Consider the following 13242-nt stretch of genomic DNA (forward strand, 5'->3'; position numbering starts at 1 on the left):
ATTGTATAGTTGTGCACCGATGTAGGGCTTCTTGAAGACTTAACATCTTAAAAGGATAATAATTTTAAAAGGCTTTTGGCTGTGGGTGTTTATGGTTCATATGACATATTTTCTTTCTTTCCTTGTGAATGGCTCAACAGGTTTAGGTAAGGATGAATGTTCCTAGTGGTGAGGTTAGGTTTTGAATTTGGTGTCTTTCATTTGTCATGGCATCCAGTGCTTTGATGACCACTTTACAGCTTTTCCTTTCATGTCTTTCCTGTAGAATAAATCCAGATATAAGCTGTTGAAAGCAAGAACCATAGTGGAAAACCTTTAGAAAGCAGCCACAGTGAGCCAATAAAACTAGCTCTTGTATGAAGCAATGGACATGAACCATATGTTTGTCTCAAAGTGGCTCATTTGAGCGTAAGTGACAAAATATAAGCATTTCCCCTTCCATAGGCTGCAATCACAGCGCTCGTTCATCATACATGCTCAGGCTACTGCAGGATTTACTTTTACGCCTGTTCATTCATTACTCACCCAGACACGTGCTGGAGCTCTCTGACTTCTGCACATGGCGGCTCTGGTGAATGCTGTTGAGACACGAGTGGTCATCAAGCGCTTTCCATTGCTTTTTAACGACAGCTGACTGTGAGGATGATGTGTGAGTGATGCCTTCAGGGGTCATTAGTGATGTGATGTTCTGGTACAGCCAGGGGTGGAATTGGGGCTACAGAACATGCAAAAGTTTGTATTAGACAGAAATTGCCTTATGTAGGATTTTTCATCTCTTTTTAGCTTTTACAAATTGGATTTTACAAATTGGTGAGTTAGTGTTAATTCCTGGAATGATTTTTTTTTCTTTTTTTCTTTTTCTTTTTTTTTTTTTTTTTACCCCCAAATCCACCCTGAATGATGGCATGCCATTTTGAGCTCTCCATTTGTGGCTGTGTATGTGTGTGTCCCTTCTTAGGTCAGGTTTCTCTAAAAACAAGTCCCAAGCACAGACCTCAAGGTAAGCATTTTCATGTTAAACACAGGAATCCCCCTCACCCCCTACCCCCCACACCCTCTCACCTCTCTTTGGCTGAGGTTACCCTCAATGGGAGATTAAACCCACAGTGTTGTCAGTTGTCTTATTTTTGTGTCCTCAATGTGATTTATAGGATCAAAGCAGTGCAGTGCCCCTGCTTCTCTGTTCAGCTTTCCTCCACTCTTTGCTGGTGTTCTCATCTGAAGCTTACCTGTCTCCTCTAATACTGGGGTGAAAGATTTCTGCTCTTATGAGCTGAACCACAGAAGTCATTTCACTCTTCAGAGAATTGCCAGTGCTGCTTAAAGTGTCATCCCCGTTACTGTAAAACAGCCGGCCTGTCAGGCTAAAGAAATGCCTTGCCACTCTCACCTGGCGCTTTGTAGCGCAAGCTGAATGTTAACGGGTGTGCTCGCTGTCCCTGAAGGTATCATCAAGAAGTGTAGTGAAGGCTGGAAGCATTATCCTTTTATGGCTGCCAGAGCTCAGCCAAGCTGCCACAGACCTCCTCGGGTTTCTGCAGCAACTTTTTGACTCTTAAATCCCCAAAACCAATCTCAGCATTGAGCTCAGGGATGTATTCAATATTGATGATGTATAGAAAGTACACTGTCATCATGTATGTGAACCACAGCAATTTTCAAACCCTTATTTTTTCCATTAAATTATGTGCTGTGTGTGTGTGTGTGTGTGTGTGTGTGTGTGTGTGTGTGTGTGTGTGTGTGTGTGTGCGTGTGCATGTTACATGATTTCCATGTATTGTTTGGCACTAATTTGAATATGAAACACTGAATTTTACATAAATATGTTTAGAATAACTGCACAGTGGGCGAGGATAGGTATGAAAAAAACTACAGGAGAGCAGCCCTTTAGTTTTAGATAAAAACACCATGTGAGCCTGAACTTCGACATACCCAGAATACCTTTCTGTTATCTAGATTCACTTACCATCACATTTCCGATCAGGATAAAAGGTCAAATGCCCCTGGTTATCAACTTGCTATGTTAACCCAGAGTTTCCGCTGCACGCTTACATGAAAGGAGTGACCGCATCTGACCAATCACAAACATGCATAAATGTACTGTCATGGATTTTATAAACAAAAATCCTGCACAATTAGAAAAGTATGACGATGTTAAACACATAATGCAGACTGAAAGTAACACAGCTGCTACAGATAAAGAAACATTGTGGGGGAGTCTGTTTGGAAATGCACTGTACTGCAGTTTAGTATTAAAAGTATTGTATGAATGTGTGGGTGCTTTAAGTGCTTTAAGCCTGGAGGAGAGCTGTTTTATGAATAAAGTTGAGCCTTTTTGAATCCAGGAAAGAAAGCCATCAAAAATACAGACTCTACCATTAAGACATGAAAGGATTTAGTTGTTACAATCAAATATTTCATTAAATGTTTAAAAGACAGTTTTTTCAGCTGTAACCCCAGTGATGTTTAACAGTAAAGAATGAATCTAAAAACAGAATTCAAACGTTAGTCTACCTGTAAATTTGATAGGTCAGTAAGTAAAAATAAATTGCCTGATTTAGGATCATAATGCTTACAGAACAATAACATTGTTAAAATTGTTTGCAGCCAACAAGAAAAAAAACATCAAGAAATAAAATTGTGTGATCACTGATGACTTCAGATGTTATTAGAAAAACTTCATTCCACTTTACTGCTGAGAGAACTTCTCATAATGGTGACGCTGTTTCCTTGAGAGCTGATTGGTCAGTGGGCGGTGATTTCATAGCTGTTGATCTCTAATTTAGACCATAACCAACTCTGGAGCAGGTTAGATTTGCAGCAGGGATTTACCCCAGGAAGAAGTGAACCATGTTTGCAGTACTGAACCCCCAGAATTAAACCTGAAGTTACCTGGATGAGACCACATCCTGCTTTGTAGTACAGGCTTCTAGTCAGTCATGCTACAGATGTATATGTCACTGGACACATATATGTTTGTTTTAGCTGGATGTAGTGTACATAGAAATATTTCTGTAGTCACTAGGACATCAAATAGCTTTTCCACTGATATAAATCAATCTTTTTCTTCCACAACGACTTGTAAGCAGAGATCTTTAAAATAACAGAGCACATTGATGTTTAATGAAATATAATATATCTGCCTCATCTCCTTTATCTGTTTAAATTTTTTTCCAGTGCCATTTTTGCATGAAAATCAATGGGAATTCCTGTAATAGGTTATTATAAATAAGTGGTGTCAGTGCATAAGATTGTGCGCACATTCATGTGCTAATGTCTGTTTGTGCACGGCACGTGTGTTTTAGTGTTTTTGTATTTGTTATAAGGTGTTTGTTTGTAAACATGCATGTCCTCTCTTGCCCTCCCCCTCCCCCTGTTGGTGACATCAGGACACTGCAGTGGGACACAGACCCCTCTGTGCTGCAGCTGCAGGCTGATTCTGAGCTCGGGTACAGCTTTCTCCTCTCCTCTTGTTCACTATTAAAACATTTTATAAAAATCACCTACAAAACATCCTATTTGGCACCGCATGTCATACCGAAAAACCTCTCGACTTTAAGTAATAAAATATTTAATGGTTTAATGTAATTTGTTACTTGAAACTTTGGCATTTGAAATGAAAAATGATGCCCTGTTTGATCGACAGCTTGGATTTATTCACAGTAGATCAGGAGCTAATGAGAACGTCTTCTCTGCCATCCAGGCGCAGGATGCAGAGATTGGGGGCCTCTAAGATCACACAAGTAGACTTCCTACCCAAAGAGGTCGTCTCTTACAGCAAGGAGACTCAGACACCCACCTGCACCCTGTCTGAAGGTGAATATTTATGTGTGTTTGTGTGTGTATGTGTTCACAAGTGAGCATTTTTAGAGCCTTTTTGGATGCTAAAGAAGAAATACAGTGATTGCTGTTTTTGTTTGAATGTGACAACGATTTAGTTACCCACGTCTAAGCCTGCAAAGCATGGAGCTTATAGATCTTACAAAGGGAGAAGACAGATCATGCTTTGGACTTCTCGTTATATGTGGAAACAGGCTGATATAATTCACCCAAGATTACTTGATAGATGAGTGCCAATTTCAGTGTGTATATTATATGGCATACAAATGCATATCTGTGACACTGTTTAAATAATATGTGCTTCTTATGTATATTCATTAAAGTTTAAATTCCAAAAGTCCAGTGTGCTTTAGCGTGGAGGAAATTGGTGAAAAAGTGTGTTTTTGTGTTTTTATGGGTGTGAGTTCTACATGTAAAAAACGTGAAGGTATGTGTGCATACCTGTGAAAATGTATACATGTAAGTGGGAGCTGGCGTGCTGAGTTGCAGCTACTAAACAGATCCATGTGGTTAAAATTTAGCTTTATTAGTGCAGTGTGGATTTTGTGGAACATCGATGGGTGCAAGCGAACGGCTTATAGATTTGAGTTCATTCTAATGGAGAAGGAATTGAATTGAGAGTAGGGTTGAGGACAGTTTGAGTTTTTGCATAATTTCACTTAGGTTTTGTGTTTGAAAAATGAAGATTTCCCATTAGGACATTACAAATACACACAAATACTTGTGTAGCCACAACTTTAGAGGATAGTACAACGTCTTACTATGATGTCCTGGAGATAGGTTTAATCGTAACCATTACATGTCGTCATCTTCAAATGTAGGGATTTATATGAGGACTTGCTTTCTCATAAGGAAAACAGATTTAAGTCCCCCACAATGTGAGTAATACCTGGTACACACACACACACACACGCACAGCCTGGCACACATGCACACAACCCCTATCATCTTCTCTATCTTCCTTCTTCTTGTTGCCAAGACAGCTGGCAGCCATGTGACTGTGAAGGGGTTGTACTTCCTGCTTCCTGTCATTATAATAGATGGTCTGGTGTGGATTCCACTGCCCCCACCCTCCACCAGCAACAACCATGCACATACACACGTCTGTACCGATCAGCATCCAAATGGCCTGCTTCAATCCCCCCACCCCTACTCCACCCACCCACCCCCATTTCCTTGACAGACCCAGGAATAGATCATTTATTCAACAAGTGCACACATATGTGTGCTGGGAGACATCTACTCACACACACATACACATGTGCCTACAAGTATACTTAATGGAATTTATCATGGTCATGTTTGCTCGCACATACAAGGTCTCGACAAACAAATGTGCAACTGCTATAAAATGTGCAAGACAGATATGGTAGTTAAAGAGATAAGGACTTGGCAATTAAGCAGGCAAACAAATAAACACGCAGCAGTTACTATATGCAGGTCAAGTAGTCTGTGTACACATAAACAAATAGTCGCAGTGCGACTGGTTAGCGCCCGCAGCAGTACTATATGTCTGTCCATTTAGGTTTGTTTGTTTTCAGCTTCCAAGAGCATGCTCAGGAGGTCTCTTTGTGTGTTTGTGTGTGGACGCATATGAACATCTGGGAACCAGAGCAGAGCTGTGTTGGTCTGCGGGGAGGTGACCTTGGCCTCAGGAGACCCTTCCTTTGCAGACTGCCACAAAGCTTGTGTGTCTATAGAAAGGGGGGAAAGAGGGTAGATGGTAACACCTGCCTGCATTTCTGCCTGTGTGTTTATTCAGGCTTGTTCCTTTCTGTTGATTACCTAACCCAGCTTGCAGCATACGTTTCATTCTAGGTCACATCTATGGATAGTTAAGCTGCGATTTCAAATTTCAGTAAAAATGTTACATGGTTTATTTTCAATAAAAGTCTGTTGAACCTAAAAGTGTGAAATTTAGGGCTTTTTGCACCCTCAAGAAGTAAATATAAAAAAAGGCATCACTGATCCTCAGAGAGGTTATGTGTCCAGTACATAGAAATGTGTGTTTGTGTTAAATCTGCTTCAAGGAATTAGAGCAATAATCTCAGCTTGTAGCCCTTGGTGTTCTCGTGCAACTGCACTAGCAAATATTCACTATTTCTACTGTCCAGAGGCCTGTTCTTATTGAGTGGATCAGGATTGATATTGCTGGGGTCTTCCTGTGGTAACAGGCTGCTCACGGTATTCATATTTCCTTAGTAATCTTTTAGTTACTCACATTCTTAGTTTTAAGTTCTTCTGAAATTAAATAGTTTCTTCTCTGTTCTTGAAGTCTGATGTGACTATGGTGGCATCCCCACAGATCCTGAGTCTTTCAGCAGTAATTCTGACTAATGAGACATGTCTTGTCAGAACCATCTGATTGAATCAGTGCGAGGATTAGTATTAAACTTATTAATTTAATAATCCCTTTTCTTTTGTGAATTTACTATTTGATTCATAAAAGCGAGAGGTGTCGTCACATTAAAACTATAACACTGATTTTTTTTGTTTTTATGTTTTTTGCCCGAGTGCGTTATTGTAATTGCTTTAAATAATTGACAGATGAGTCAGGAAATTTCTCATGGCGTCTTTTCCTCGAACTCCTGACCCCTCGTGCTCTCTTATCTGTCCTTGTGCCCAGAGTGGCTGGCTATGCGCGTTTGTGTGGGTGTGACGTGAGCGTGTGTTGAAGCCCGAGTGCAGTTTCATGAAATTGGATTTGATCTGACGTTGCGTGCAGCTTGTACACAGGAGTTTGTGTTAAAGTGCCCATGTAGTTTGTGTGTGTGACTCTCATTTAAACCAGTTAATTTTAAGGCTTTTCATTTCCGAGACCAATTTGCGTCTACGTAATTGTAATGCGTCGCTCCCTGTGAATGTTATTTTCCCATTGGCTGCTCACTGATCTGGTCTGTACCGAGTGCCCATTGTGCCAGGCAATCGGATTAGCCCCAGTCACGATTGGTTCCAGCTATTTGCTGCTTTTCTAATGCCTATGAATGGACACGCTTGTTGTGACGGATAGATGCTTTGTTTAAGGTCATAGCAGAGAAATAAACCAAGGTCTACTGTGGTGTGTGTGATAGTAGACTGGCCTACTAAGGTCAAACAAAGTACTCGGTTCAGTTATGACTGTGTTGTAGGACCAATAATTTTCTATATATTTAACATGAACTGTAAAACAAAGCAAAAGAAAAGAACTGCGGTAAAAGAATGAACACTAAACTGCTGTTTTTATTTACACATGCATAACATACACATGTATAAATAAACAATGTCATTTTTTAGATAAGGGACAAGCATGGCAAACCAAATCTTCACACTCAGATACATTTTGTATTTATTAATTTAAACAATATAACAAACCAAACACTGCATAGTTTACAAAATCTTTTAGATCGAAAATTCCAAATTGGTCTCCGACCTTTTCACGTGTTTTTTCCTTTCTCCTTAAGTGCACATATAATTCTTTCTAGTGGAAGGTTACAACATTTGGTCCATGAGTTTTTTTCCCCAAACTGAGGCTTATTATCGATTGTATTTTTTTTATTACTAGTACACGCCCATGTTACAGTATTTTCCGGTCCGTGTGTGCTGTTGGAAAACTGATATATTTAATTACATTGATTAAGAGAAATTGGAGTGAATAAAAAATATTGATGTTGCTTACATAAAAAAAGAGACAAATATGGTTGTGATTGTATGTTTCCATGCAGCAAAATGCATTTCCATCTTTGCATGATTAATGAACCACTTCAGCTAAATTGTCTAAAGCAAGAGTGCACTGTGATCAACCAGACAGTGCGCACTCCCATTAAATGTACTGAATTTCTTTTTAATATATGCCAATGAAAGAGGATTTTTTAAATTTACCTTTCATCATGTTACAAATTTACACGCATGTGTTTACCTATTCATGTCCCTTTTAATTGCTTGGTTGGAAGTTGAGAAAAGCCCACTCGCCTGTAATTGCTTGTAGTTTCCAAACGTAATTCACTTTCTCTGGTCTCTAGTCCCCACATTCTTCCATTGTGGACGCTTCAGATGTACCTGTGTGCCAAGTTTGGTTATTCCTGATTGTGTAGGAGGAGTTTGTGGGCAAGTTAAAAGAGTTTGTGAAGTGGCTGCTGCACAGATTGTAATATATAGGCTCAGAGAGGATGTTAATGGTTGCGAGGCCTAAAGTAAGACATTAACTGGAAATTAAGAAAAAAAATACCCATAATTCTTCACCTTCTTTGAGATACAGCACTTCCAATCTCCTCAAGTCTACCAAAAAAAAGGAAAGAGAAGCGAAAAGGTGAGATTTCACATAGGTGTAGTAAACTCTGGACACCCTTTCTGTCTCCCTCTTTTGCTTTTCCCCTTCATCCCCTCTCCGGACCAGCCAGCACCGCTCTGTAATGAACAAAGCAAATGCCAGTACTTTGACAGCCACACTTAAGTCCGCTGAACCCAATCTGGGGACAGCTATCACTACGTGTATGTGCTTACTTGAGATCTTGGCAAGATAAGGAAAGGTCAAAGCGATTGAAGGCATTTTGTGCATGCGGATGTGCACGTATACAAGCGCGCAGGTTTGCATGAGAGTAGTGTGAGCCTTACACCCAGTTTGTAGTAAATTGGCTTTGCTCAGTGGAGCCTTAAAAGACCCATAATAGGTCACAGTGGAAAAGCAGAGCGAAAGAGAGAGAGAGAGTGAAAAAAGGTGAAGAGAAATTCGTGGCCACTAGCAAATAAGCAGGAGTAGAAGAGAGACAGAAATGGAGGCGAAGCGGCAGGGGCCGTCGAGGGACGACGAAGCACTTCTGACATTAAAGCAGTAATTGTTTGCAGTGAACCAGAAGCAGGCCCTCAGAAATACAACTCTTTGAGTATTTGTGTATAATTTGATATTGCAACTTTGGAAAACCCCCTTCTCAGGGTTACAAGTTCATGGGGTCAAGAGTGTACATCATCTTAATGTTTACACGCCCGTATGGAAAAAAACTAGGGGTACACAAATCTCTCTCTCTCTCCCGCCTCTGTAATATTTTCTGGCCCATTAGCTCTCAGGCTCTGTACAGCTTGAGTGTATAACTGGTCAGAAATTTACTCCTCAGGTCCATTTGGTGGGCCGGTAATGGCTTTTAATTGCAAGAGAAACCTCATGTCCAGACACTAATCTGAAAATACTGAGTGTGTGTGTGTGTGCTGTTTTGGGTTCTTTTTGTTTTTTCCACACAAGCATTCAGACTCATAAATGTAAACACAGCATACACTGGAATAAACAAACAAAAAACAGACAGCCACAAAATGCACACATACGAACGCCACGCATGCACACATGTCACTCGAGCTCCACATAATCCCGTAATAGAGCAGTTAAGAAACCAAACTCCAAATTTATTAAATGATCCTGACCACTGGCAGCACACTGGTCCAATTAGAGTGTTTACTTTGGTGTGTGTTTTTTCCACAAACTCCTAAATGTATTAAATATGGTTCAACAGGTCCTGAACTTTAGATATTTATCAACAGTTTTACAACAGATGTCTTTTGGGATTTTATCCAGTCCAATCCTGGATTTTAAATCGGCCGAATTACTGGAATCCAGGTCTGACACTCATTACTATAAGAGTTGAAAAGTTTATTGCGCTCGTTTATTGAAGTTCTTGCATTACACACATGACAGAGACACACTAGTATGGGACTGGTTTTATTTATTTATGTATTTATTCAGTGTGGGTCCAGAGTTGGTATGTGTTACTGCTGAACTTTGATAATAGTAACAGTAGAACTGAAAATAATGCCTTAATATTGTCTTTGTTACCAAGCGTGTGTCTACAAGTTAAAAAATATCAGAAACATGAGATTTATTTTCTAGTCATGTTTATTTTTTCTTTAATCAGATATTTACTGATTAAATATTGTTTTTCATTTTTTTTGATCAGGCAAAATCCAGGGCCTTTTATTAAAGCCATACTTCACATTTGAGAAGAAGAAATGGTATTGAAGAAAGTTTTTACTAAAAAAAAAGTCAAAGAATACCCAGCCATGTGCTCTGTGTGGAGCATTTTCTTCTATATCTTTTATTTCTTTAAAAAATGTTTACATAGATAATGCACAGACTGGAGAATATGTATGTTACTGGTCACAGCATTACGATCGCTCACCGGTGACGTAATTAATGTGCATTCATTTACAAAAGTGCTGAGATAAGCTAGCTGTTACATTCAGCATGTTCAATGAAAGGAAAACAGGCAGGTGTGAAGACAAAAGTAAAACAGGCTTAAGTTGATATTACCAGAAAATTACAGCCAGATGCCTTAAACTGTGCATACACACAGGGGTAGAAATGTGGATCTGCTTACTTTTCAGCAGATTTTTAAAGCAGATTTTATAAATTTCAGTCATAGTGAAGTTGCATGCACGGACCAATCCTTATGTCCTGTCCTGTCTTTTGCCACGAATGGCTTTAGATACACCATTAAATATTCATCTTATCATATCATATTCATCATACACAAATGCTCTTCGTATCACGTGGTCCCGGAAGCACGACTAGATCAAAAACTACTGGATGAAAAAGGTAATAAACTCTGTTGTTGGCACTGGCATTCGCCTCCAGCATGCCAGAGCAGCTATCCATCAGTTTAAGAAGCCTCATAAAACGTAACACACGTTGATCTATGTTTGTGTGTGTGTGTGTGTGTGTGTGTGTGTGTGTGTGTGTGTGTGCGTGCGTGCGTGAACAGAAAAAGAAAACTATAAATGTTAAGAAATGCAAGCTCTGTGAAACTGCCTCTTTATGATGATAAATTCTTCCCCTGCCTTATATTTCATCCCCACTTCTCTACTTTGAGCCTGATTGGCTCTAAAAAAACCCTCCACTCAAGTATCTGTGAGGTACACACTTTCCTACTGCACTTTATGCCTTTTGAAAAACCAATTTATGTGTAAGGGAGCTTCCGTAGTGACCACGCTGTGACTGAAGGAGGATCATGGGGCATTTGCTGCAGCATATGCAGTCTGTCCCTCTGCCCTCCAACTGCCAAACAAAAAAAAAGAAATGGTCTGCTGCTAAAATCTTATCGCCAGGTACATCTCAGCATCTTAGTATGTATGTGTGGACACAGATGTGGACATTACGGTGATATCTGTAGATAATTTGAAGAAGAAATAAAAGGCATAACTTCTGTAAAAAAAAAAAAAATGAAGGTAAAGTTAAAATATTAACAGTCTACAAAAAGAATTGTACCAGAGCATAGGAAAACAACAATAACACAGTTATTTACAAAATAGTGTTAATATGTAAAGTTTTGGTTCATCGGTGCGTATGTCAGCTGTGGGAGAAAATGAAGCATGTTGGAGTTTTGAGAGTGTAGCGGATGCACTTTTATCCAGGAGGTTAAAATCAACAATAGAATCACTGCTTGTAAAATCTAAATTAACAGCATTATTTTTCCTATTGGCACATTTTAAATAATAGTGCTTTTGCTTTGTCCAGTTTCTACTAGCGATCGTTAGCAGGGAAAGTATTGCTGCATTAGCCAGAGGCTCACACCAGTACTTGAAGTTTCCTCTGCCAACCTATCCTGCGCCCTTCATTAGGATTTCACGCAGTCCAGTGATTCAAATAAAAACAGTGAATATAACACACTCCCACTCTATATGAAACTGACATGACTGATGGGTTTGTGGGCCGTCTTCAAGGTCCTGGAGAGAGGAATGTGATTGCACGAGTGTGTATTTTGCATGGCTAGGCACTTGTGTGTTTTCTGTATGTATGTGCATATGAATGTGTGTGTACCCAGCCACATATGGAAGTATTTGTCTCATACATTGTTGTTCCAGCCAGGCGGCTACAACAGGCTGAACAGAGCAGAGGGTGTGTTTTTTGTGAAGGCACAATTTGTGTAGCGATCAACCGCAGTGAGCGCACGCGGAGGACCCTGGACAAAATGTACTTTGAATTAGTTTTGCTCAAAAGTACATCGAAGACGTGCCTTTTTGCGATTGTTGACTTCTGGACTTTTAAAAGAGTGACTGCCTTCAGGTAGCAGTTTCTCGTGATGCTGTTTAAACCAAGTGTGTTTCACACAGAAGATCAGATCGGGGTTATGCTATTATGATCTCTCCCAGTGTTTTCCCTGCAGACACACTTAATCGCCCAGCGCTTCTCACTTTCTGTCTTTATAAAACAAGTCTGAGTTTGGCTTTCATCGTCATCGCCCTCCAAAGGGCACAGCCTTCACTCCTGTTTCACTCGCAAAATTGATGCGGGGTCCCAGGCGGTTTCTGTCGAAATGGTCGTGGCAGTCAAAACTGAGAAAAAAAGTCTTGATATTAGAGGAAAATAATGTCTTTCGGTGTGTGTAAGGTATTCCAAGTGAGTCACAGATGATTGCAATTTTCCCCTATGACCACCGTATAATAAGGTACATGAACCCCTTCTTCATCTCCCTCCCTCTGGCTTTCTCCCTCTCTTAGGTAAAATGGCCATCATCCAAAATAATATCTGCCATCTGATGAGTGCTCGAGATGAGTAGGAATGTTTAGTTTCACGTTTCCCCTTTTTCTCTTTTCAACTTTTTTTTTTTCATCTGCATTGTGTTGAACATAACTTTTTGACATACACGCCCTACCCTCCCTCCTCTTCTTGAGGTTTTCTTTTTTTTTATACACATGTAAAACAAAAGTGGGTCTTTAACATTTGCTTGGGTGGTCCTCTCTCAGAGGTTTTCATTTGATAGAGTAGCAGTTCACTGCCACAGCTATCTTTCAGAAAGCTGCTCTCAGTAATTGTTTAGAAAGAATTTTTTGTCAACACTTTCCGTTGCAAGTCTGAGCCTTTTGACTGCTTTATACTTTAGGTCAAAGCTTTAGGTTCCTCAGATTATTGTGGTTGAAATTCAGCGAGCTTTAAAATCCATTTCTGCCGTAGTTGCGACTGATTGAGCCCTTTTAATTTTTTAGATCATACAGCTTGACAGCTGATTGAAGTGAAATTCATAACCCCTGCTGCTTTTGTTTGGCTGCCTTTGTCATGCAATTCTGTGTTTCTCCAGCAGGGAGCACTCTTGGCACATAGACTTCTGCTCCATCAGTCTCACCAACCAAATGTGACAGCCCCCCCCCCCCCCCCTTTTTTTTTTTTTAAAGAAATGGGTATCAAATGATATTGAATGATTAATAATTAACCACAAATATGTGTAGGATATGTGTTGCTAAATTAATGAGCTATTTCACATTAGACTGCGTGACGTTGTGGTCTTTGCTACAAATCAAGGTTGCTTATGTGACCGCGTTGCTGAGGTGTAGTGAAAACTTTTGTCTTTTTAGCAGAAGGGAGTCAATCTTTAGTGAGCTACTAAGAAAATGGTTATCCTATGTTTTTTTCCTCCATCATTATATCAAATCAAACACCACTTTATA

General features: G+C 39.8%; 1 protein-coding gene across 10 annotated transcripts in view; it reads left to right on the forward strand.

The window, feature by feature from the left end:
- The window catches only part of dync1i1a (dynein cytoplasmic 1 intermediate chain 1a), a 64070-nt gene that overhangs the window by 5072 nt on the left and 45756 nt on the right, over window positions 1–13242 (forward strand). For 8 of the 10 annotated variants that reach the window (XM_087835423.1, XM_006787654.3, XM_006787648.3 and 5 more), the window contains 3 exons: window positions 959–1000; window positions 3390–3449; window positions 3704–3816. In XM_087835423.1, coding sequence (XP_087691549.1) covers window positions 959–1000; window positions 3390–3449; window positions 3704–3816 — 215 coding nt within the window. The remainder of the gene's footprint in view (window positions 1–958; window positions 1001–3389; window positions 3450–3703; window positions 3817–13242) is intronic. The other 2 variants (XM_006787655.3, XM_035906458.2) reach the window with 1 other exon arrangement.

The sequence above is a fragment of the Neolamprologus brichardi genome, chromosome 22, assembly GCF_056152115.1.
Source record: "Neolamprologus brichardi isolate AB-2024 chromosome 22, ASM5615211v1, whole genome shotgun sequence".
NCBI lineage: Eukaryota > Metazoa > Chordata > Actinopteri > Cichliformes > Cichlidae > Neolamprologus > Neolamprologus brichardi.